The 25,086-nt window shown below is 57.3% G+C and overlaps 2 protein-coding genes across 7 annotated transcripts; one reads left to right on the top strand and one right to left on the bottom strand.

Moving 5' to 3' along the window:
* The first annotated feature begins 1,059 nt into the window (after positions 1-1,059).
* RUNDC3A (RUN domain containing 3A) lies at positions 1,060-10,495 on the top strand. 5 transcript variants are annotated; one of them, XM_047757794.1, is made up of 11 exons: positions 1,060-1,407; positions 5,060-5,175; positions 5,573-5,706; positions 5,860-5,945; positions 6,920-7,009; positions 7,118-7,198; positions 7,366-7,531; positions 7,646-7,803; positions 8,516-8,653; positions 8,762-8,868; positions 9,301-9,665. In XM_047757794.1, exons 1-11 carry the CDS (start codon positions 1,301-1,303, stop codon positions 9,318-9,320), a joined length of 1,203 nt encoding a protein of 400 aa, XP_047613750.1. In that variant the 5' UTR covers positions 1,060-1,300; the 3' UTR covers positions 9,321-9,665. The 5 variants fall into 5 exon arrangements, with proteins under 5 accessions (XP_047613750.1, XP_047613749.1, XP_047613748.1 ...); XM_047757793.1 differs by having other exon boundaries at positions 1,077-1,407; positions 5,558-5,706; XM_047757792.1 differs by lacking the exon at positions 9,301-9,665 and adding an exon at positions 9,912-10,495 and having other exon boundaries at positions 1,080-1,407.
* A 603-nt stretch (positions 10,496-11,098) lies between these two features.
* SLC25A39 (solute carrier family 25 member 39) lies at positions 11,099-15,418 on the bottom strand. 2 transcript variants are annotated; one of them, XM_047757795.1, is made up of 12 exons: positions 15,301-15,418; positions 14,336-14,435; positions 14,176-14,235; positions 14,013-14,057; positions 13,621-13,754; positions 13,232-13,299; positions 12,973-13,097; positions 12,611-12,784; positions 12,194-12,303; positions 11,871-11,952; positions 11,716-11,796; positions 11,099-11,604 (listed from the first exon to the last, which is right to left on the bottom strand). In XM_047757795.1, the coding sequence occupies exons 2-12, from the start codon at positions 14,418-14,420 to the stop codon at positions 11,480-11,482; spliced, it is 1,089 nt and encodes a 362-aa protein (XP_047613751.1). In that variant the 5' UTR covers positions 14,421-14,435; positions 15,301-15,418; the 3' UTR covers positions 11,099-11,479. The 2 variants fall into 2 exon arrangements, with proteins under 2 accessions (XP_047613751.1, XP_047613752.1); XM_047757796.1 differs by having other exon boundaries at positions 13,621-13,730; positions 15,301-15,401.
* Positions 15,419-25,086: the final 9,668 nt, after the last annotated feature.

Below are 25,086 nucleotides of genomic sequence, written 5' to 3'. Positions count from 1 at the left end.
GAATCAACGCAGAGATACTGACCATCCACCAGCCAGCAGAGTAAATCCAGTGCATGGGCAGAGTTGGTGAATGGATATGAGCTGAGCCTGGGAATGGACGTTTCTGAGGCCAGATGGAGAAACTGAGTGAAGCCCTTGTTATCAACATGGAAAGGCGTTCTATGGGAGGTGGGCATTTGAGTGGGTGAAAGAGAACAGGCTGAACAGAGGAATGGAACAGATGTGAGTGGAGATGTGAAAGAGCGAAAGGTGGCAGGGAAGCCGGCCGGTGCCTCCGTTTCCCCATCTTTCCCCAAAACATGCAACTAGCTTTTCTGGCCTTGCAAAGAGAGTTGATGGCACCCTGCAGCAATTCTGGTAGCCAAGGGGTTTAACCCTCAAGCCAACTGGGGGTGTGAGGAGGTAGGACCCTGAGAAGGAGCAGTTGCCTTCGCACTACTTTGGGCACCAGCTCTACGGCTGGGAACCTCCACAGAGCCCAGGCCCTTAGCTGCCAATCTGCTCCATTCACTGTCCAGAGGAGTCCCAGGCGCTGGGCTCCTACCGCATAGGCTGGATTCCCATCCCCCACCCTAGAAGCCGGCTGCTGCAGACAAGTCCACCCCCTCCTCCCCGGGCGCAGACAGTCACGCAGGCTCTCACTGCTCCTTGGTCTCTAGGATTGGTTCTGGCCTCGCTGGGAATGCCGACACTGAACGGGTGGGGGCCGAGGCTGGGATGAGAGTACAGGAGGTGAGGAGAAATCAGGGGGCGAACTCTGAGCTAGACCCCACTGATCGCAGATCAGAAACAAGGGGGTAGAGGGGTCGGAGCTCAGAGATGCGGAGCGTGGGGTGCCGGGCTCTGATCACGGGGGTGGAGGACAAGCCAGATGCCCCTTTTCTTCCTTCCAAACGCTGCGTCTTCCGGGGACCCCCTTCAGTCCTCCCTGAGGCCCAGTGCTCTTCTCTCCCTCCCCGCCCCCAAATCCTGCACCCTCTGCGGATTGGTCCCCGGCCTGCCGGGGGGCGGGGCCCGAGGGCCCTGACGTCACCTGCCGAGGGGGGGCGGGAGGCTAGGGGAGGGGGGGGTGACGCGCCCCGGCTCAGCACCTCGGAGAGCTCCCTCCCCGGCCTTGTTTTGCTCCGGAATCGCCGCCTGGGGAGGGAGCCAGGGGGCCGGGCAACAGGCGCAGCGGCAAGAGGATGGCAGTGGAGGGGTCGAGGGGCCCCGGCGGGCAGAGGGCCCAGCCGTGATCTGTTGGGGGGGGCCGCGGCGCCGGGTGGGCAGCTGACGGCGGCAGCAGTGGCTACACATCTGGATGGAAGCGAGCTTTGTCCAGACCACCATGGCTCTGGGGTTGTCCTCCAAGAAAGCATCTTCCCGCAATGTGGCCGTGGAGCGTAGGAACCTGATCACCGTGTGCAGGTGGGCGCCGCCGCCGGGCGGGGGTGGGGTGGTCCGGGAGAGGCGTGGGGGCGGGCTGCCGAAACCCGGCCTGAGCGTGCCCGCGGGAGGATGGCTGCACAGCAGCCGCGGAGGAAAGGGAGGCAGCGCAAGGTTAAGAGAAGCGCATCCACTGTCCTCAGGGCCAGGCCTGGGGAGGTCTGATGCCTACCCCTCTAGGCCTAGCCAGGCCTCTGCTCAGCCTGCAGCCCGGGGGGTTAGGGGCGTTTAATTAGCACTGCAGCTTCCTGTGAGAACCAGGAAGTGACATTGTGTGCGAGGGGGAGGGGTGCAGATGGCTGGCTCCCTTGCTGGGGGCGGGAGCTGGGTGGGCTGAGGAGAACTGAGGGGACAGGGGGTATCCCTCCGAGCATACCCTCATTCTCCCCGTCAGCCTGGCCTCTTTGGGGTGGGGCTTTCCGTGGAGATGCTGATGCTTAAATCTTGGAGCAGGGATGTACCTTCCTCCATGTCTGGGCAGCTGCAGCCTAGGGCAGGGTTAACTGGGCATGTAGGCAATGTCCCCGAATCAGTGCAGTGAAGAGTGTGGGGCACTAGCTCTGCTTTGGGAAGGACTGAGGGCCTGACCACAGAAGCCTGGGTCTCTTGTGTTGGCTGGGAGGAGGTTGGGAGGGCAGAGCCACTGGTCCCTGAGGGTGGGGCTGTCGCAGTGTTCAGAAGCCTTGCCCGCTTTCTTGAGGCTCAGGAAATGAACCTTCCCACTTCCCAGGCCTGCAGTGGTTCACCCTCCCGGCCCTGCCCTGAAGCCAGGAATGGCCAGTAGCTCAGCCCCTGTCCCTCGGCCCTCACCTGCCCTCATCTCTCCCCTTGGGTCCCCATGCCAGCTGCCTTCTCCATCTGCAGCCTCCCCTCTCCCCCATGCCACCTCCAAGGGCAGGGTGCTCCCAGTGCAGAGCTCAGCTGTCTTCCCTGGCCAGCCCCACCTGCCCGCACACAGGCCTTGGCCCTGCTCTTTCCCCTAGGACTCAGTGCCCACCTGACACCCAGGCTCCCATCTCCTACAGCTCCTTCCAGGGTTCTGGGCACACACGCAGCCACACTGCGTCTGTCTCACACCATCATATCCCTAGGGCCTAGCACAGTGCTGTGCACATCGGACTTCTGCAAAAACACCCAGAATATTGTAGCAGGAATGAGTGCAGCAATGGCCCAGCCCAAATGCAAACCTCTGCCTCCATCTCACCCTCAAACCCTGTCGGCTGGTGTAAATAAAGATGGCCCTAGGTTCAAGCTCTTACTTTAACAGTTATTAGCTGTGCAAACTTGGGGAAGTCTCCTAACCACTCTGGGCCTTGGGCGCTTCATCCCCATTGTAACATTGTGACAGCCCCACCAAGGAATGGTAATGACAGAAAGCCCAGAGGAGCCTAGCCCAGTGCCTGGCACAGGAAAATAGCCTCATGCCAAGGACATTCTTCCTGGCCCTCTCCTCTCTCTTCAACACCTAGGTTCCTCTCCTTTCTCTTGCCTGCCAGGACACCTGGGCCTCTTGAGGGTGTGGGGAAGCAGGGAGCTCCCCTTGGCCTAGACTGGAGAAGCAGAGGCTCTGGTGGATTGGAAGTGGGCTTAGAGCTGGGGTGTGAGGGATGGAGTTTTGCGGGGGGGGGATCAGAAGCATGACAAAGGCTCAGAAACCTCTCAGGCCCCTGCTGCTTCATCCTTGTCATGTGGTTTGCCTCCAGCTCCCAGAACAGTTCCCTTTAGCAGGCCAAGGACTCCCCTGGGCCCTGGCTGCCCTGTCTCCATGGCAACCTGCAGCAGCCACTGCACCTCCTAACAGGGAACACACCACGGGGCTCCCGGGGGCGATGACCAGTTCTGCAGCACCCCTGAGGACAGATGGCAGATGGCTGCCATGCTGAAACCGGCTGCAGGCCCCCACTGAGGTCTGACCCAGAAGACCAGAAGAAATCACGGGGGAGGGGCTGCACAATGAAGCCCAGATAATGCCTTAAACTCAGGCTTCCTCTGGCCATCCCATTAAAGGCCCGGCTCCTCACCACCCCTGGCCAATGGCCTGTACACTCACCTTCCAGATATTTCTTGGGATCTGAACCAAATTTTGATAAGACAAATGCTATTATTCTTGTCTGCATTCGGGAAAATGGGCCTTGGAGAGATTAAATGGCTTGTCCAAGGCCACATCGGTATCACAAGGACACAGGATTTGTCCACCCAGGCTGCCTCTCTCCAGTGCAACCCAGCACTGACCTGGCTCTGATCTCAGGCCAGACTAACTCCAAGCCCAAAGGGAAGGGAGGGAGGTCCTTGGGCTTAGTCCAAGAGTCCCAGAGGCCAGTGCTCAAGGGCTGGAGCCTGCTGACTAGAGGACAGAGGTTGGAAGAGGGAGGGGCTGCTCAGGGGCCTCTACTGAGCAGCCACCAGGAGGCCACAGATTAGCAGAAAGAGCGAGGGCTTTGGAATCAGCCCTACCTGTTGACTCCCCACAGGCTGCGTGACTTTGAACAGATCACTCAAGCTCTTGGACCCTCAGCTACCTGGCCTGTAACATGGGGATGTGGGTGATAATGAGGAGACCTTCCTCCCAGGTCTGCCGTGGGGATGGATGATCGAGATACCCAGGCAGAGTGCCTGGCACATTGCAGGGCTTGATGAGCTTAGAAAAAAAAAGGGACAGTTCCAAGCAGCCCTTGCATCCCTGGATACCTCGCCCCTGCTGTGCCACCCACAGTGGGACAATAATGGGGCGTTGGGAGCCTCGTCCTCACCCCTGCCCCACCCCGCTGCAGCAATGGCAGGTGGAGACTGCAGGCGTGGGGACTGCAGAGGAGGCCGGAGCTCCAAGCAGGACTGGAGAGAGGGATGGGGGCTGCTGGGCTCCAGTCCCTCAGCCCCATGGGCGTCCCTTGGCTTCCTTCCTCGCTGAGAAGCCAGGTGTTCGGGCCCCCAAGCCCCCTTCCAGAGATCTGCTGCCAGTGCCCCCTCCTACCCACTGTGTGTGTCAGACCCACACCCTGCATGTCCCTCTGTCTAGCTCCGCACTGCCTGGTTCTGGGCAGCTGGTGTGTGGGTGGCCGAGCTAGGAAGGAAAAGGGGGAGGGAGGGGGCATCCGTGTGCTAGAAGCCCACCTGGCCGCCCAGGCATGCACACGCTCCATGTGCTCGGCGCCAACTCACATGCCCTGGCACAGGTGACCCCCAGCCCCACCCTGGAAGGGACTGGAGGTCATTCCAGAGGTAGCAGAAGACAGCTCAGGGCAGGGGCACAAAGCAGCTCCCGACCCCCACCCTTCTCTGACACTAGGGGAGTCACTAGGGGAGGGGAGGCGGGACAGCAAGGAGGAAGGGGCTTCATCTTTCTACTCGTCGTGTCACCCCCTCATACCTTGTTCCCCAAGCCCCTGCCTGTCACCTCTCCTGTCACCCACTGTGTCAGTCTCCCACCTGCCACCCTATTCTCCCATGTCACAGCACCTCCACGGTCACTCTATTGTCGCCTGCCTCCCGCCGTCTCTTCCGCTGCCTCCCCACCACATCCATCCGGGGACCTCTTCTCTGCCCTTGCTTCCCTCTCTTTGCCCTTCTTCTACTCGCAGCCACCCTGTCTTCCCGCCTGACACCCCACTGCCCCTTCTCCTTCCCCCTCGCCCAGGTTCTCTGTGAAAACCCTGCTGGAGAAGTACACGGCGGAGCCCATCGACGACTCATCCGAGGAGTTTGTGAATTTTGCAGCCATCTTAGAGCAGATCCTCAGCCACCGTTTCAAAGGTGGGCCCAGGTTCCTGTCTCCCACTGCCCAGCCCTCCCAACTCCCAACCTTTAGCTTCCAGCCACTCTACTCTGTGGCTTTCTGAACCCCATCCTTGACCCTGGCTCCAATTCTGGACCATGCACAGAAGCTCGTCCACAGAGCCGGGAAGAGGGGAGGGGTCCTCTGGGCACAACACGGTGGGTGCCCACAAGCCCCATCAGTGGGCATGCAATTATGGGCTGGTGTGCCCTGTGTGTACATGCATGTGTGTGCACGTACATTTGGGGGAGGTGCTATGGGTGTGCATGGCTGCTTGTGCTTACGCATGTGTGTGCCCCAGTACATGGACCTTCTCCAAACTCCCTGGTCTTGCTGAGCCCCTTCCCTGCCCTGGCTCAGCCTGTGCCCCAGCAGGTCCGGTGAGCTGGTTCAGCTCAGATGGGCAGCGGGGCTTCTGGGACTACATCCGGCTGGCCTGCAGCAAAGTGCCCAACAACTGCGTGAGCAGCATCGAGAACATGGAGAACATCAGCACAGCCCGAGCCAAGGTGAGCCGTCGGCAGAGGGCGGGGCCGGGGCAGCTGCTTCCTGCTCTGGGTACAGGGGGCAGCCTGCTCCTTGGTCCTCGCCCCTGCCCACGGTGCCAAGTGGTGCACGGGTCCTTTTGGGGCAGCAAGTAAAAAGGTAAGCCTTCTTTACAGGGCCGGGCATGGATCCGGGTGGCACTGATGGAGAAGCGCATGTCGGAATACATCACCACAGCCCTGCGGGACACCCGGACCACCAGGTCAGAACCCCCCCCCCCCCCGCCACCTCTGGCAGTGTGGACCACAAGTCCCAGTGGGCACATGCATTGCCTAAACGCATGTGATCCTTAAGTTCCTGCGGCACCTTTAGCACCTGGACTACAACTCCCAGCATGCACTGCTAGTTTCCCTCTCTCAGACTGTCTACCAGTCTGATGGGTCTCCCATCCCAGAACACGACTTTAGCACCACCACCCTCTCTTCCAAGTCAAATTCATTATCTGCCATGACTGCCTAGCACGGGTCTCAGACGCAGCTCTACCCTTAGACACAGCCGGGGACAAGCCTCAGCCATGTATCGTTTCTCTTGCTGGCCGTGTTCCACGACCTCTAACACACAGCCCTACCTGCTTCCCAAAGGATAACAGCAGTCTGTGCTTGCGACCCATGGACTACAGAGTCCCGGTGTCCAGAGCTTCAATCCTTGTGCTGAGGGTTTGCAGAGAGAGCGGGTCTGGGGGGGCAGGGTCACAGGGAAGATGCGCCCGTGGGGAAGGTGCGTTTGAAGCCGTCTGAGTACCGCACAGGCGTGGACCTACCCACCGCCCCCTCCCCCAGGTGGCCACACTCAAACTGCTGTTTTTACTGCATTGTAGGTCTAGCCTGCCCTCGCATTTCAGAGTTCACATCAGCATGTTTTTGAGCCCTGACTGTATGCCAAGCACGTTTTAGAACTTGTTTCCTGATTTTAAGGATCTGGGTGACCCAGTGCTTGATGGGGAAGGGGTAGTTCAGAGGATGGAGCTCTATTCTCGGGGGAAGCTTGTTCTAGTAGGTGGGAGACCCAGGCACTGTCCCCAGCGGGTCCCAGTCTGAGGGGGAGACAAATCCTCAGCTGAGGAGTGAACAGGAAAGAGAAACCTCCTTCCTCTAGGAGAGTCTGTAATGAGCCAAGAGAAGCCTTGAGGCTTCGTGGGAGGTGCTCCACCATCGGCCCCTTCCCCCCTCCCTACAGACGTTTCTATGACTCGGGAGCCATCATGCTGCGGGAGGAAGCCACGGTCCTCACCGGGATGCTGATCGGCCTGAGCGCCATAGATTTCAGGTGGGGGCTGCGTGGCGGTGGCCATGGCGATGGGGATGTTTCTCCGAGAAAGCCCACACTCCCGTCCCCTCATACCCGCCTGCCATCCTGTGGCTCCTCTGCCCCCAGCTTCTGCCTAAAGGGCGAAGTGCTGGACGGGAAGACCCCCGTGGTCATCGATTACACGCCCTACCTGAAGTTCACCCAGAGGTGAGCAGTCTGATTGTTGCCGTTGGTTGGTGGGTGCGGTCAGAAGACCGCCCTAAGGGGCGGGGATGGCGGAGGCAGGGAGCATCTTGGTGCCCCCGCCCAAGCGGGCTGGCGTGGGGCACGCCAGCGGGCAGGGCCGGCAGGTGCCCACTGCTCCCTTCCCCAAGCTACGACTACCTGACGGACGAGGAGGAGCGGCACAGCGCCGAGAGCAGCACGAGTGAGGACAACTCACCCGAGCACCCTTACCTGCCGCTCGTCACCGACGAGGACAGCTGGTACAGCAAGTGGCATAAGATGGAACAGAAGTTCCGCATTGTCTACGCGCAGAAGGTGCGCGGTGCGCGGTGGGGGAGGGGAGGGGAGCCCTGCGGAGGGCGGGGCGGCTGGGGCGGCCGCGGGGACCCCCCTTCCTCCCGCCGCCCTGGCTGAGCCGGCGCCCCGCAGGGCTACCTGGAGGAGCTGGTGCGTCTGCGCGAGTCGCAGCTGAAAGACCTGGAGGCGGAGAACCGGCGGCTGCAGCTGCAGCTGGAGGAGGCGGCGGCGCAGAACCAGCGCGAGAAGCGGGAGCTGGAAGGAGTGATCCTGGAGCTGCAGGAGCAGCTGTGAGCGCCGCCGCCGCCCTGACCCCTTTCCTCCGCCTCCCCCAACACATCACCCCAGGGAACCCCACCATCGCCCCCGCTGACTCTAACGTCACCTTTCCCGATACCAACAGCCTGTCACCTTCATCCACAGATTCCCACCCCCGCGCGACCTAACGTTATCAACATGAGGACCCCCCCCCCCCCCACCAAAACCAGCTTCCCCACTTCACCTTCAATTATCTGCCACCAGCTAGAATGGCCATTACTTCTGGGACTCTTGACACTACCAAGGACCCCACCATTCCTCATAAGGACCTCTGTTCCTCAACCTTCAACAGGGTTGCCCTTTCCCCTCTGTTCAACACCCCTCTGACCTGCAGTGTAGGCCCATCATCATCAGCCATGGTGACCCCTGACCTCACCCCTATCCATCCCTCTAACCGCTCCTCCCAGCATGACCCCCCAACATCCCCTAGCTCTTCATGATTCCCACACTATTCGGCACCAAGGCCCATCCCCTGACTCCCTCCACATCCTGCTATTCCCCTAACCCCAGACACTAATTCCCATCATCCTTCTGAGCCCCGGGACCCTCCACTGACCCCCAGGATCTGCCCCACTGATGAACATTCATACCCGTTTCTGCTACCCAGGTTTCAATCCTAACTCCTCTCCCCACCTCTTGCTGAGCCCCTTCCTGGCCAGGCCTGACCCCCCCTCCCCATCCCAGGACAGGTCTGATCCCCGGTGACCACGCTCCCCTGGCCCAGGGTTCCAAGGACCTCACCGCACGCCTGGTCAACCAGTGGCCGTCACTGGGAACACTCAACGGGGCCGAAGGCACTAACAACCCCAAGCTCTACCGGAGGTAAGTCCCAGCCATGCTCAGCCTGGGCCTGAGTGCTGTCCCTCCCAGGGAAGAGGACGCCGGGTCCGAGGGCTGCTGCCTGTATACTAGCTCTCTGCTTTGCCGCAGACACAGTTTCATGAGCACGGAGCCGCTGTCAGCAGAAGCCAGTCTGAGCTCAGACTCCCAGCGCCTGGGAGAGGGCAAGAGGGACGAGGAGCCTTGGGGCCCCATCGGTGAGCCCCCCAATCCAGCACCCAGCACCCGCCGGGGAAGGGCTGAGGCCAGGCCTCGGGGCCTATAGTCGGGCTCTGGCCACTTCCCTCATTGGCTCGGCCCTTCCCGAGAGCTTAGCACAGCAATTGGGAGCTTGGTTTGGGGTGTTATGTAGACCCGGGTGCCGATGGCGGCTGTGCCCCCTCTGGTTGTGTGAGCTTGGTCAGTGACTTCACCTTGCTGAGCCCTTCTCGTCCGTAAGATGGGGATGCTGCTTAGAATACTCCCCAGTGTTGGCATATGGTGAGGGCTCGATGGCTTTTTGGTATGGAGCCATCGTGAAGGGGCTCCTCACAGACCCTCGGGGAGTTCTTTGCCTAATTTGCTCTTATCTCATGCCCTCTGTGAACCAGTCACCTGACCGTTGTTTCCCCCTTTTCTTTGGCTGCCAGGAAGCTCAGAGCCAAATTAGTGGCTCCCTTCAAGCGAATGTCCAGGACTTCAACGCATGCATTTTTGTGTTGCCCTCCCCCTGGCTTCTCCTTGGTTTCCCACCCTAGTTTTCCTGGTGCCTGGACTCCTTGTCTTTTCTTTCTAAAACCTACACTGCACTGGATGACCCTAGATCCTCTTTGAGACGAGGCAGGCCATGGACGTGGAAGCCCGCCACACTGTGTTTGTGATTGTCCGTGTGTCTGTCTCCCCACCAGACTGTGAGCTCCGTGAGGGCAGGGACCGTGTCTCGTCCGTTCTCTGTATCCCCCGTGCTTGGAACGGAACAAGTGCTCACCGTGTGTTTAATAAATGGACAAAGAGAGAGGGTGAACCTCAGGGGGGAGACAGAGACATCAACTGACGATTACAATACAGTGTCCCCAGCTCTGTGCATGGCGCGGGCAGGTGCTGAGCAAGGGTGCGTTGCAGAAGGCAAACGCTCCAGAAATGAGGAAGGCCGCCTGGTGGGTGACCTGAGGGCTGTCCCTTCACTGCCTGCACCTGCGCACGCCCCAACTCACACGCACGCAGACCGGTTGGCCCGGCCTCACCCCCCCTCTCTCCCCAGGGAAGGACCCCACGCCCTCCATGCTGGGCCTCTGCGGCTCCCTGGCCTCCATCCCCAGCTGCAAGTCGCTGGCGAGCTTCAAATCCAACGAGTGCCTGGTGAGCGACAGTCCTGAGGGCAGCCCGGCACTGAGCCCCAGCTGAGGAGTTGCCCCCGGGGGGTGCCAGCCGCACCTGCCAGGGGCACAGACGCCTGCCACCTGTCCTCAGTCCCCCAATCCAGGCCACCCTCCAGGAACGTCTGGGGAAAGACACCCTTTGCTTCTAGCCCAGTTTAACTTCTTGCCCGAGGAGGCAGGAGCTGCCAAGGGAGGCCGGCTGGGCCCCAGAGGCCGGGGCGCCAAGGCTGCGGGGAGCTTATTCTTTCGCCGACCCTGACGCCTGACTCGCTCCCTACTGGACTCTCCTCTGCTCATCTCCCCACCCTCCTTAGGAGCTGGTGGCCCCGCCTCAGCACCCCCACCTCTCATGCCTCTCCTGTCTGTCCCTGTGTACACCGTGGAGCCACTCCGTCCTTGGTCTCCAAGGAGGTGGAGGAGGGGAGAGCCTCTGAGGCCATCAGGCAAATAAAAACCAGAGGACTGAGGGCAGCCTTGTCTGTGGGGGGGCTGGGACAGGGCCCAGAACGTGGAGGGGCTGGCGCCGGGGCCAAGGCCATGCTGGACCAGAGTCCGTGTGTGCCCCATGGTAGGAAGATTTCAGGGAGTGGGCAGCTTTCCTAAGTATCAGGTCAGCCCAGCGTGGGACCAGAACGTGTAAGGGCCCCTGCGCCCTGATCCAATTAGTAACTCATTCATCCCAGGCAGAGAAGACGCTGGGCGTCCCAGGGGGCAGGACGGCGAAGGCAGGGCCCCGTTTCCTTGCCATCTTCCTGAGCAAGTCAGCTCTGGCCTACAGGTCCAGCTCCTTCCACTAGGCCGAAGCCTGGCTGTGAAGCCGCCCTCCCTCCTGGGTGGTCACTGAAAGTTTGTGCCCTTGGGGCAAGTCTCACCAGCCCTCCAACCCTGGGTCCTTACCCCGACCTGGCTCCAAGTTGTGTGTGGGGTCCTCTACGTGGGCAAGACCCGGAGAGCCAAAGCCAACATCACGGTCCCTTCCGGGCCTCTTCTGTACACATTGCCTTCACCGTGCCCTGCTTCCTCACCCACTGGGCCACCCACCACAGACCCCCCATTCCCAGAGTCGCAGTCACTGGAAAGAAGTTTATCATCTTTAGACTCAAGGAATGAACAGAGGCGGGTGCAGACTACGCCAGGCCCGCAGGCTTTCGGGGGCAGGCCTGGCTACAGCAGATACACCAGGGAATGGGGGGGTGCGGGTAGTTAGCAGATTTGGTCTTGAACGTGGGGGGAGAGATGATTCACGGGGCTGGGGAATGGGGAGCAGCAGGAAGAAAGCGGTCTGGGGCGGGAGGCCTGGGAGGGCCAGAGGGGCAGCCCCCTACCCCTGGGGCTCAGAGCGGAGAGGAAAGAGAAACGGGGCCCCTCCCCTCAGTGCTGAGGAAAAGGCACTTGGCTCAGTCTCCTCCTGCCTCACCCCACCCGTGGAAGAGATGGGGTCCCTGTCCCCTCACTCCTTTCCAGGGCCCAGAGGCTGTTCCCGGTTGAGCCTCTGGAAGAAGCTTTTGCCGAACTCATACGTGCTGATCATGATGGCGCAGGAGGGGGCGGCCTTGACGATCCTCGGGAGGAAGCCTGTGGCGGGAGGGAGCGGCCAGGGTCAGAGGTCAGGTCCCAGGGGGCCCCAGATCCACCAGGGCCTGGACACAGACAGACACACACACACACACACTCAGAGACACCCACCTGCAAAGAGCCCCCTGGTGCCCGACTCGGCCCGGATCCTCTGCAGCAGCAGCCAGGTGGAGATGGTGCGCGGGGGCGTCACTGCAAACCAAGGCTCAGTCCAGTAAGACCCTGCTGCCCGGCTGCCCTGCCCCACACCCGCCAGGGCCCCGCACCTCTCACAGCCTCCACCGCTCCAAGCGCGACCTGGCGTTGAGTCTTCACCACGTCGAAGGGTAGAGTCAGGATGGCCGCCACCTGGGGGTGGGAGTGGGGTGGGGGCTCGTCTCTATTCCCAGGACCCCCACCCGTGGTATCTGGACAGATGGGGGCCGCCAGCCTCAGCCAGAGCTTCACCAAGGGAGGGGCGCATGTGGCCACCTTGCCAGGCAGGGGAGGACTCTTCCGGCACCTCTGCCAGCCTCTCCACACCCCAGGGCCCGCCCTCTGCCCCACAAGGACAGCTCTGCTGGCCTCCCTCCCAGCTCGGGCAACTCACCGTCCCTGAGATGCCGCCAGCCACAAAGCTGATGCCCACGGAGGTCGGGTCCTTTGGCCTGAACGCAGTCAGCCAGCTCTTCACCAGCTCGTAGTTGAACCAATACAGGGCTGGGAGCACAGGGGCGCACGCGGGAGAGGTGAGGAGGGCAGGGGGCAGGGCCCAGCGCGCCCAGCCTCCGTGGACCTACGTCGCAACTGCTCCCTCCCAGTCACAAGGCCTGCCTGCTCCTGTTCCTGCATCGCTGAAAACCTGGGCGAATATCCCACCTGCTGGGGCCTATTTCACAGATGAGCTATTCCTGGCTCAGAGAAATCACATGACGTCAAGGCCAGGAGCTGCAACTTGGCTGTGGACATCACCTGGGGCCTCATCCGAAGGCTCCCCCACCCCCTGCACCCCTGGTGTGGTGCCTACCTGAGAAGGGCACGTCGCGGAGGGCAGTGGGACCCCAGCCCAGCCACAGTGAGCGCCAGCCACCCTGAGCCACAGCAGCTCGGACACAGGTGCCCAGCTCCCGGTACGACAGATGCTGAGCCTGCAGCTTTGTTCGAACCAGCTCCAAGGGACTGATCACAGTCACGGTGCCCACTGGGAGGGAACGGTGGGGAGGGGTCAGCTCACAGGTCCCAGGGGCCGCTTGCCCAGTCTGGGGGCCTTGGGCAACCCCCCCCCCCCCCCCCCCCGCCCAGGCTGGCAGAGGCAGGGGCTGGGAGTCAGGACTGAACTTGGGCACAGGTGGGGTCAAGGGGCGGTTGAGGGCCCAGGGCTGTGCTCACGGCGGGCCAGGGCGCCAGCCACCATGGGCGCGTAGAGGTCAGAGGTCAGGGCTCGCCCACACAGGAAGGCCTTGAGTTGGTCGTAGGCGGTGAAATAGACGGCAGTGGCTGGCACAGTCATCACCCTACAGGGTTTTCAACAGCTCAGCCGAGACTCCCCCTAACCCCCAGCCTCCCTGCCTCGCCTGGCCGGCCCACAGGGCAGTAAGGGATCCGTGGGGTAACAGGAGGAGACCAGACACAGTACTGGGGTACTCACAGGGTGGCTGGGAGGCCACTCCACAGGGTCCTGGTGCCCTCGTGTCTCACGATCTTCACAAAGGCATCCTGGCCAAGCAGGCACCAGCCCGGGGGGGGGGGAGGATGAGTGTGAACAAGGCCTGTGATGGACATGGCCCAGGCTGGGCCCTGGCCTGATGCCTCTGCTCAGGCCTCCACACACATAATTCCTTACTTGGCTCTAAGTGGACTCCTATTCACCCTTCAAAACCTCCTGAAGGCACCACCTCCTCAGGGAAGCCCTTCCCAAACCAAACTGGCCAGCCCTACATGCTTCCCACTACTCATTCTTTCCTAGTCTGCTGCCCAACCATTCTGTACCCCTCAGCAAGGCCTACAGGCCCAGCTCAGGGTGCAGCTGCTCCTCACCACGGTGCCAGTGAAGCGAGTGGGGTCCTGAAACCAGGTGGCACAGCGAGTACCATTCGGGCACAGGTACAGGGGTTCTAGGACACCATTGCAGTACAGGAAGCACTTCCCTGTGGATTGGAGAGAGGAGGGCACTGGGGAAGGAGTGGGGGCATCAGGATGACAGGCCTGGAACCCTGCAGGGAGGCAGTGCGCTCCCATCCCCAACCCTGGAGGGCCGGCAGAGCCTGGGGTCCATGGGTGGACATTCTTGTGTCAGAGAGAGAGGGGTGGCTGATGGGATCTAGAAGCCAGTGCTAGTCCATGGCTGTGGGGCCCCTGTGAGCCCTGGGCAGACTGGTACACTCCCTCCCCTGGACCCTTACAGGTACCCCGTGGCTTAGGGCACTCACATTTGGCGTAGGAGAGGCTCCAGAGTCTGGATGGAGGCATCAGCTCTAAAATACAAGGCAGTACCCAAGTTGGGAGTGTCCCCTACCTACTCGGAAGCCCCCATCTCTGGGAAATCCTTGGCACCAGCCCCCTACCCTACGGGCTCTGGGGTTGGGCACTCACCACTGGCCACCGAGGGGCGCTGAGACTGCAGGCGGACCTTCACCACATCCAGGGGGGTCACTGGGGGAGGAGGGCAGGTCTGAGGGCTCCTTGCAGGACCCCACCCCGACCCCTCCAATTCCCAGCTGCCCGCCCCTCCCCCACCCTCCCCAATTCTTACTGAAGAGGGAGGTGACCACAGCCCCAGCGCCTGATGCCACCATTTGCTGGAGGGGGCTGATGCCCCCGGGGTCCTGGTCGGCCATCTTGCAGCTTCAGTTCTGGAAAGCAAAGGTCAGTCAAACAGAGCATCTACTCACAAAACCAGAGGGGAAAGAAAACAAGGCAGGGGCACTTGGGGACACTACCCGGACCCTCACCCCATCCATCCACTGAGAGTGAGTTTCTCGCAACAACCCATTAAAGCAGTTACTGCCAACTCCACTTTGCCATCGGGGAACCTGGGGCTCAGAGAGGTGAAGTGATCTACCCAAGGTCCCTCTGGGGGTCTGGTCTGTAGTCGGGAAGGAAACTGGAAGAGTCGTCCATGGTTTAACGGGCAGTAATGACCCACCGCCATGCCCTTACCCTCCCCACACAGATTTACGGGGCATCTCTTCAGCGTAGGTGCGGGGGCGGGCCTGGGGGGCCTAAAGATCAAAACGCCTGAGCCGCCCCTTTAGGCCCCCCACTCCTGAGCCCCAAGTCACAGGGCATGGAGAGGTGGGGCAGACGAGTGAGGGGAAGAAACACATCTGAGAGCGGCCAAGGGGACTCAGTCCCCCATCTGCTTTCTGGGGACTGCAGGCATGGGTGCCTGGTCCTCTCCCGCACCCATCTTCCCAAGGCCAGAAGCGCCAGGCCCCGGGCCTGGGTGGGAAGAACAGTCTCTCTGCTCTCCCTCCCCCAAAATCGGTCGGCCGAGAGTGCGAGAAGTGGGGATCGACGAAAGATAGCTCCTCGTCCCTCGGCGACACTCTCTACCCCAGAGCCGCTCAGAGAGCGCCCGGTGGGGCCGACGAGGTCAGCCCGCGACTCCCGGCCTTCAGCCCAGCACCCCCGGGCTCAGCCTCCCCGGGACCCCCTTAGATCCGACTCCCGCCTCCGTCTCCAGCCGAACCCTCAACCCTGGTCCTGCCCACTCACCTGGCTCTTGGCCGGTGCTCGCGCGCCGCGGCGCCCGGGGCCGGGCGGGCCCATAGCGGCTCCGCGGCCGGTGCGGGCTCCGCGAGCCCTCACGGGACAGCAAGGCCGATTCGGAAAACGGCGGAGCTCGCCCCGCCCCCGGAACGCGCCGGGAGGCCCCGCCCCCGTGGGCCGACCGGCCGCACGCCCGGAGTGACGCCGGCGCTGCTACTCGTACCAGCTTCGGCCAGGACCAGCGCTGTCTCGGACCCGCGCCACCTGTGCCTCCCCAATGCCCTGCCGGGCCCACGCGCCAAGGTTGGGGGTCTCGGCGCCGCGTATGACCTGGCGACAGTGATACGCTTGACTTCGTATTGTCACCAACACACCTCACCAGCACCCGGGCAGATCGCTGATCCCTCAAACTTTCCAAACGAGCGTGAGCAACGCATTCTCCGCATCTCCCCATTTTCCTCATCTGCATGGAGGCGGGCTTTTGAAACGGCGATGGCAAAGCATTTAACTACCGGACTCTAAGTTTTTACAACTCAACGGCGACTGTATCAAATGGGGTCGTCCGCACTTAACAGGCAATCCATTGAGACTGAAATTCCAAGACCTCTTGACAAACTGCCGGGTAACACGCGAGCGCGAGCAATAGATTTAGAGAAGCAGTAAGTAACCTGGGCCTGGTAGGCTGGACAGCGATAGAAGGCTGGCCCGGGAGCCGGGAAACCTGGGTTAAACCGGATTCAATCTGGGCTTCGTCCCATCTCCATGTGACCCTGGGCAAGTCACAGCACCGCTCTGTGCCTCGGATTCCTCCTTCGCAAAGGGTGGAGATTGAGTAGGGGTAGGGGACCCACATTTCTTTGTTGCTTACTCTCACAAAACCTATTTCTTCTAAATCTCCGAATATCTAGAAATGGGTTATTATTAACCCCATTTTACAGAAGACGGAATGAGGCTCGAAGAATCCGGTATTAGAACCGGGTAAGTACCTTTTTCCCTGCACCAGGTTGCCTCCCCAGGTGACAGGCGGACATAAATCCTGCGATGCCGTCTCTGATCCCGCTTCTCAGGGAGACGCATTTCTCTCCCGACCTTACCCGAGACCGCCAGCTGTCTCGCCTCTACAACTTTCCTGTGGTCAGTGGTTATTTGTCCGAACAGAAAAACTAACTCGGAGTGTGAACCTGCGCCTTTAAGAAGGGTAGGCCGTGCTTTTGACATCACCGGCTCCCCCGCCTTGCACCGCCGGGAACGGTCCCGTCTGGGCCTGGAGTCACCCAGCCGGCCGGTGCACGCCGGATTAGCACGTGGATTCCAAGGGGCCAACCATGTGCTTTCCCTGAGAAAGGACGTTCGGGATCTCCACCTCTAGGAAGCCCCAAATGAGCTGATGGGGATAAAAATACTTCCGTTTCACAGAAATTTTGTGAGGATTTAATGCGTTAATAGCAGTAAAGTGCTTAGACCCCTGTCTGGCACATGGGAAGCCCTCAATGGCTACGACTGTCATTATTATTATTATTAATCCCCCCATCACCCCACCCCATGGCACAGAACGTTCTGGAAAGGGTCTTTAGAGCAACCAGGACTCCAATCTTACCTCTGCCTCTAAATACAGGCAGTGGTAGTGATAACTCCTTACACCCTTTTCCTCCCCAGAGCCAAGATGAGCTGCAAAGTAGCCCTGCCAGGAATCCCCCTCGGAGATCTCCGAGTCTGTTTTCCTCACAGTAAATGAGGGACTCGCGCTCCATTTCTGGTTTTCTTCTTGCCATAGGATGCCTTTGAGATTTGTCACTATACCTCAGTTTCTTCAACTGAAAATAAGAATGATGTCACCATCCCGCTCATTTACAGACTCTTAGCTCAAGTGCTATCTGCGAAAAGCTAGGTAGAGTCCACACCCAGAGCGGAGCAGCTCACCTTTCCTGCCACCCCCCACAGGAAAATTCTGTGAGACTGAGAAGACCTTGGGGGATCCTCGGTGTAACCAAAGGCCAGTGCAGTGGTGGCCAGTGCAGGGACAGCCAGTCTGGGCCTGCAGGAGAAGTTATCCCCTACTGGAGCTGGGGGAGGCGTCTTCCAAGGGTGACCAGGGCAACTGCAAGGTGGAGCTGGAGCCTTGAGATGTCTGTGAACCTGTGAGGCCCTGCTGAGACTCGCCTGCCGTCCTGAGAAGCAAGGCTAGAGGCCACAGGAGGCGGCGCTGTGGCGCTGTCCTGACCGGCTCAGCCACCGTCCACGCTTGACAGCACACCTAATGGTATCTGGCCTCCTCGCTGGCCTCCTTGTCAGATGGAAAAACAGAAATTCCTCTCCACTGTAGAAGGGGAGAAAATTATACCCGCGCCATGGGTTATCTCAGGGAGTGACGTACAAGTCCTTGCCTGGCACTGGGGGAGTGATATAAACAGAAGGTAGTTTATAGTGAGGCTGAATTCTTCCAGGGCAAGCCCCAGCTTGCACCCCCAGGGCCCAGGAAGACATTTATGGGGCTGAAGTAGGGCTCAGGTCCCTCCCGAGAGTTCAGGGCCAGCACTGTGCCCACCTAGAAGTGCCTTCCTGGAGGCAGGGGCCCAGGCTGCCGGCCCACTGAACCCTAAGAAATCCAAGTACTGAGCCCACAGGTAAATGTCGAGTCCAATCTTTGATTGGGCCCAGGAGGCTGGGAGGGGTGGGAGAGGACTTTATTGGGACAACTGGAGAAAAACGAATAAAGGTTGATATTACTTTATCAATGTTAGATTTCTTCTTTTTTTCCCCTTTTTGCTTTTTAGGACCGCACCCATGGTATGTGGAGATTCCCAGGCTAGGGATTGAATTGGAGCTATAGCTGCTGGCCTACACCACAGCCTACAGCAACGCTAGATCCTTGATCCACTGAGCAAGGCCAGGGATCGAACCGGCAACCTCATGGTTCCCAGTCGGTTTCGTTTCCGCTGTGCCACAACAGGAACTCCAAATGTTCAATTTCTTGAGTGTGATAACCATACAGTGGTTTCGGAGGAGAATGTCCTTGTTCTTAGGAAATGCCCTCTGTGTGCCAAGGGGCCAATGTCTGCAACTTAGTCTCATGTGGTTCAGCAAAAATAAAGAGCTAAAGCCATTGTAGCAAAATAAGAACAATTACGGATCAAAGTGAAGGGTGTGTGGTGCTCATTGTCCCATTCTTAAAATTTTTTTTCTTTCGTCTTTTTAGGGCTGCACCCATGGCATATGGAAGTTCCCCGGGTTAGGGGTCCAATCAGATCTACAGCTACTGGCCCACACCAGAGCCACAGCAACATAGGATCCAAGCCACATCTGCGACCTACACCACAGCTCACAGCAGCACCAGATCCTTAACCCACTGAGCAAGGCCAGGGATCGAACCTGCTTCCTCATGGATGCTAGTCAGATTCGTTTCTGCTGAGCCACGACAGGAATGCCCAATTTTTCTGAAGTTTTAAAAGTTTTCAAAGTAAAAAGTTGGTGGGGAAAGGCATTTCTCTTTCTAAAAAAAACATGTATTATTTTAGAATCAGAAAGCAACAAAGCTTTTTTTTTTTTTGAGGGTTAAAAAGAGAAATAAGTGTAATAATAAAATAAATGTAATAGCTAGGATCAGCCCACATGGGGAAAGGCCTTTCTATCTCCCCAAGGCCCCATAGCCTGAGAAGCTGGGATGGGCAGTTTCTGGACCCCAGGGTTTCATTGAGGGGATCCTGGGTGTGGTCTGAGGAGGTGGCCTCCAGAGGGGAAGGGTCCTGGCTAAGATTTTCCAGAATTGCCGTCCCCCTGCCCCCTAGCCTGAAGCCTGGAACTCTGGGGACGGGCTGTCTCTACTCTGCTGGGGAGTGTGGGTTAATCTGCCTCCGGGGAAGGCAGTTGGGGGCTATAACTATCCAAATTCCAAATGTCCGACACTGACTCAGCCAGGCCACCTGTAAAAATTCCTCCACCGACTGGCTTGCTCACCTGAAATGACTCGCCTTCATGGTGGCCCTCTTTGTAACAGCAAAATGCCACCGAAAGGGAGCTGCCTGCCAATATCTCCATATGACAAATACGACCTTGAAAGGGATGCGGATCTCTAGCGCCAGGTGTAAAACAACCTCAAAAGTGTTACATTAAAAAGCGGAGCGCTGGAGAAAATGCCCTGCAGTTGTTCTCGGCTGGAGCTCTTCCGCCCCCTAGGGGAAATGTGGGGGATTTATGAGGGCGTCTGTGGTGGTCAGCAAGAGTGGAGCCCCTGGATTGTGATAGAGGGCAGGGCAGGGGGTGGTACAAGTCCTGTAAAGTGCAGGGCAGTGTGACACAGCAAGGATTTATCCCCGTCCACCGCTCAGCTTTCCTCTGTCTTTCTGGACAACCACTTACAGTCGCCGCTCAGTATCCATGGGGGTTTGGTTCCAGGAGCACCTGCGGATACCAAAATCCATGGAGGCACAGGTCCTTATGTAAAATGGCCTCAGAGCAGTGAATACTGTTGCTTCTCTGTATAGGCACATCTCACAGCTATGGATTAGGGAAACGTGTTCCTAATTATCTGACTTAGAAGCTAGCTCTATTTCACCCAGCATCTTTAAAATTAATATTAATAATTATTAATTAATAATTTATTGATATTAATAAAATACATTTATTACATTTTATTTTGGGAGTTCCTGCTGTGGCTCAGTGGTAACGAATCTGACTACTATCCATGAGGATGTGGGTTCGATCCCTGGTCCTGCTCAGTGGGTTAAGGATTTGGCAGTGCCGTGAGCTGTGGTGTAGGTCGCACATGCAGCTCGGATCTGAGGTTGCTGTGGCTCTGGTGTAGGCCAGCAGCTGTAGCTCTGATTCAACCCCTAGCCTGGGAATTTCTATATGCTGTGGGTACGGTCCTAAAAAGCTGAAAAAAAATTATTTATTGGATTATAGTTGATTTACAACATGTTACAAAGTGCTAGTTTCTGCTGTACAGCAAAGTGATTTAGTTATACATATATTCTTTTTCATATTCTTTTCCATTATGGTTTATTACAGGAGATTGAATATAGTTCCCTGTGCTATATGATAGGAACTTGTTTGTCCATTCTAGACATAATAGTTTGCATTTGCCCATCCCAAACTTCCAGTCCATCTCCCTTGCCTGCCTGAGTAACCGTGAGTCTGCTCTCTGTGTCTGTGAGTCTGTTTCTGTTTCGTAGGTAAAATCATTTATGCCATATTTTAGATTCCGCATATGAGTGATGCCATAGGGTATTTGTTTCTCTCTAACTTCTCTTAGGATGATAATCTCTAGGTCCATTGTGTTGCTGCAAATAGCATTATTTCTTCTTTTTTATGGCTGAGTAGTAGTCTATTGTGTGTGTGTTTCATGTTTTTTATACATTCATCTATTAATGGACATTTAGGTTGCTTCCATGTCTTAGCTACTGTAAATAGGGCTACTATGAACATAGGGGTGCATGTATCTTTTCAAATTAGAGTTTTGTCCAGATGTATGCCCAGGAATGTCACCCATGTCTTTTTTTTTTTTTTTTTTCAGGGCCACACCTGCGACATATGGAAGTTCCCAGGCTAGGGGTCCAATCGGAGCTGTAGCTGCCGGCCTACGCCACAGCCACAGCAACGCAGGATCCAAGCCGTATCTGCAACCTACACCACAGCTCACGGCAACGCCGGAGCGTTAACCCACTGAGCAAGGGCAGGGACCGAACCAGCAACCTCATGGTTCCTAGTCGGATTCGCTAACCACTGCGCCACGATGGGAACTCCACTATGTTGTGTTCTTAACCTGCTGAGCCACAACAGGAAGTCCACCCACATCTTTTCAAATAGTTTTACAGTATATTGAATTTTCCAGGAATAAAACTACCATTGGGGAGTTTCCCTTGGCACAGCCGATTAAGGATCTGGTGTTGTCACTGCAGCAGCCAGGATCCTTCCTCTGGCTCGGGTTCCATCCCTGCCCTGGGAACTTCTGCATGTTGTAGGCATGGCCAAAAAAATAAAAAGAAAAAGAACTACCATGCAGTCTTAGGGAAGACTTGGCTTTGGCTCCATTAGAACTTTACCAAGGATCATACACCACTCAGAACATCCCATATGGTCAGCCCCCTGGCGGGGGGAGCTGAGTTGCTAATACAACACTCCAGCACCGGGTCTGCATTTATGGTTCTCCATTGTGAGCAATTTGTGGGCATCTGTAACTTCTGTTCTCTCGTGGAGTCAAGGCTGAGCTTTCACACATGGAGATACACATTATTTTATTCTACATTATTTTCTCTTATTTTTTCTCTCTGCGACACTTTGGATTTTATACAGATTAAAAAAAAAAGGGGGGGGGAAAGAAAGGCGTTCCCTGGTGTTTCAGTGGGTTAAGGATCCAGCTTGTCACTGCTGTGGCTCGGGTCACTGCTATGGGTTGGGTTCAATCCCTGGCCCAAGGAAATTCTGCATGCCTCAGGCAATGCCCCCCAAAAAGTGCATAGGAAATTATATTATCTGTGAATGTGATGTCTGTTTTTTTTCCTTTTTTTTTTAATGGCCTGGCCTGCAGGAAATGGGAGTTCCCAGGCTAAAGATCAAATTGGAGATGCAGCAGGGCTGCAACAACATGGGATCTGAGCCTTATCTGTAACCTATGCCGCAGGTTGCAGCAGGTTAAGGCTTAGTGGGTTATGGACACTGAGTTGCCAGAAGCTGGACGTGTAGGTTGCAGAAGCAGCTCGGATCCAGCATTTCTGTGGCTGTGGTATGGGCCTCAGCTACAGCTCCAATTGGACCCCTAGCCTGGGAACTTCCATATACCACAGGTGCAGCTGTAAAAAGAAAAAAAAAAAAAGACAATGGCAGACATTGAAGACATCTGTAAAGGCACAAAAACAGGTCACGTGCTATAGAGGGCTGGAGATGGCCTAGAAAAATGGGAGACGTAGGGGGACCAGGGAACACTGACAGAGATTAACCTGCAGTGAAGCCCAAGGGGCCGCCAAGCAGGCTGGGATGAAAGGAAGTGCTCAGATGAGGGGCTGGGATGGCCCAGAAATTTAGGTTAAAAGAACAGCTGTAGGAGTTCCCGTCGTGGCGCAGTGGTTAACGAATCCGACTAGGAACCATGAGGTTGCGGGTTCGGTCCCTGCCCTTGCTCAGTGGGTTAACGCTCCGGCGTTGCCATGAGCTGTGGTGTAGGTTGCAGACGCGGCTCGGATCCCACGTTGCTGTGGCTCTGGTGTAGGCCGGTGGCTACAGCTCCGATTTGACCCCTAGCCTGGGAACCTCCATATGCCGCGGGAGCGGCCCAAGAAATAGCAACAACAACAACAACAAAAAAGACAAAAAAAAAAAAAAGAACGGCTGTAAAGTTTACAAATACAGGCTCTGAGCCAGATCCGGATTCAACTTCTGGCTTCACTCCTTTCCAGCTACAGGGACTCAGGAAAGTTGCTGAACTTCTCCTCTGTTTCATTGTGAGATGGGGGTGGTAATTGTACCTACCGAGCAAGGGTGTGTTTATAGATCAAAGGAGAGCTTAGTACAGATCCTGGTACAATGCGAGTCTCAGTGAGCATTAGTCAGACCTACTTTTTACTTATTTATTTTTTGCCCAAGCCCATGGCATGTACGAGTTCCCCGGCCAGGGATCGAACCTGCACCATGGAAGGGACCTGGGAGGCTGCAGTGGTAACTTGGGATCCTTAACTCACTGAGCCACCAGGGAACTCCCAGACCCACTTTTTATTTCTTTTTCTTTTTATTTATTTCTTGTCTTTTTGTCTTTTTAGGGCCACGCCGGTGGCATATGGAGGTTCCCAGGCTAGGGGTCCAATCGGAGCTATAGCTGCCGGCTACGCCACAGCCACAGCAATGCCAGATCTGAGCCACGTCTGGGACCTACACCAAAGCTCATGGCAATGCCAGATCCTTAACCCACTGAGCCAGGGATCAAACCCACAACCTCATGGTTCCTAGTCGGATTTGTTTCTGCTGCACCACGACAGGAACTCCCCAGATCTACTTTTTATTTATTTATTTATTTACTTATTTATTTATTTATTTATTGGTCTTTTTTGCCATTTCTTGGGCCGCTTCCACGGCATATGGAGGTTCCCAGGCTAGGGGTCCAATCGGAGCTGAGCTGCCAGCCTATCCCAGAGCCACAGCAATGTGGGATCCGAGCTGCGTCTGCGACCCACACCACAGCTCACGGCAACGCCAGATCGTTAACCCACTGAGCAAGGGCAGGGACCGAACCCACAACCTCATGGTTCCTAGTCGGATTCATTAACCACTGCGCCACGACGGGAACTCCCAGACCTACTTTTTAAAAACACTGAAATGACATATAAGATTCTTTCTCACATAAGAAATTGACTTGGGGAGTTCCTGTTGTGCATTAGAAGGTTAAAAACCCATTTAGTATCCATGAGGATGTGGGTTGGATCCTTGGCCTCACTCAGTGGGTTAAAGGTTTGGGCGGTGCCATGAGCTGTGGTGTAGGTTGCAGGCAAGGCTTGGATCTGGCATTGCTGGGGCTGTGGTGTAGGCTGGCAGCTGCATCTCCCATTTGACCCCTTGCGGGTGTGGCCCCAAAAAGAAAAAAAAAAAAGAAAAGGAGGAGTTCCCATCGTGGGTCAGTGGTTAACGAATCCAACTGGGAACCAAGATGTTGCGAGTCTGATCCCTGGCCTTGCTCAGTGGGTTAAGGATCCGGCTTTGTCATGAGCTGTGGTGTAGATCGCAGATGCTGCTTGGATCTGGTGTTGCTGGGGCTGTGGTGAAGGCTGGAAGCCACAGCTCTGATTCGACCCTTAGCCTGGGAACCTCCATATGCTGTGGGAAGCAGCCCTAGAAAAGGAAAAAATACAAAAAAAAAAAAAAGAAATTGAATTAAAGTCCCCTGATGTGCATTTGAGTACAGATGTCTTTGCTAATGTGTTGGGGGAACTTGTCTCTTTTCTGGGCCTCATTGTCTTCATTTTTGAACTTGAAAGGATACTCTTGCTGGGAGATTTAAGATGACAGATGGAATGTTTGAGGGAGGTCTGCGACCCGAAAAGGGTGACCCTGGGGCTGCGGGCAGTTTCCTCACGTAGGCCCTGGCCCAGCGCCTCAGAGACTGATGAGCAGATGAACAAGAGGAGCCGCTTTGACGTCCCACGGAGAATTCCTGCCATTGAAGCTGCCGCTTTACGAGGTCTCTGACATCTATCAGCCCATGTGACCCTCACGCGACTGGGTGAGAGGGTGGGTGGGGGTTACTGCGCATCATTTTGCAGATGAGGAAGCCAGCTCAGAGGAGTTATGTGACCTGTCAAAATGTCCCCGGACCCCTAGGGGGGAACCTGCCTGGACAAGGGCCGGGAGAGCTCCGGTGGGCTGGAGGGAGGCAGAGGGAGGATTGGGCCGAGCTGGGCCAGCACCCAGGGGAGCGCGGGGATGCTGGCCAAAGCTCTGAGGTCTGATCAACGTGGACTCAGATGCTGGCACCACGGCCTCATAGCTGGGTGACCCTGGACAAGACGGGGCTAATACTCTGCAGTGTGTGCTTGTTCGTTTTTCTTTTTGGCCGTGTCCACAGCATGGGGAAGTTCCCCGGCCAGGGAGCCAACCCGCACCACAGCAGCCACGGAAGTCCCTGCAGTGACAACGCCAGATCCTTAACCCCCTATGCCACAAGAGAACTCCAGCAGTGTGGTTAGAAGGACTCAGTAATGTGGGACAGAAAAAGCAGGCAAGACAAGGTCCTGATTCTTCTCCTCTCCACCCCCCCACCCCCGTTCATTATCATCCCCGCTCTCATGAGTCAACAGCGCCCACAATCCG

This window comes from Phacochoerus africanus, chromosome 14, assembly GCF_016906955.1.
Source record: "Phacochoerus africanus isolate WHEZ1 chromosome 14, ROS_Pafr_v1, whole genome shotgun sequence".
In the NCBI taxonomy this organism is placed as follows: Eukaryota; Metazoa; Chordata; class Mammalia; order Artiodactyla; family Suidae; genus Phacochoerus; species Phacochoerus africanus.
The sequence above is the reverse complement of the archived record's forward strand: the minus strand, read 5'-3'. Positions and strand labels throughout refer to the sequence as shown.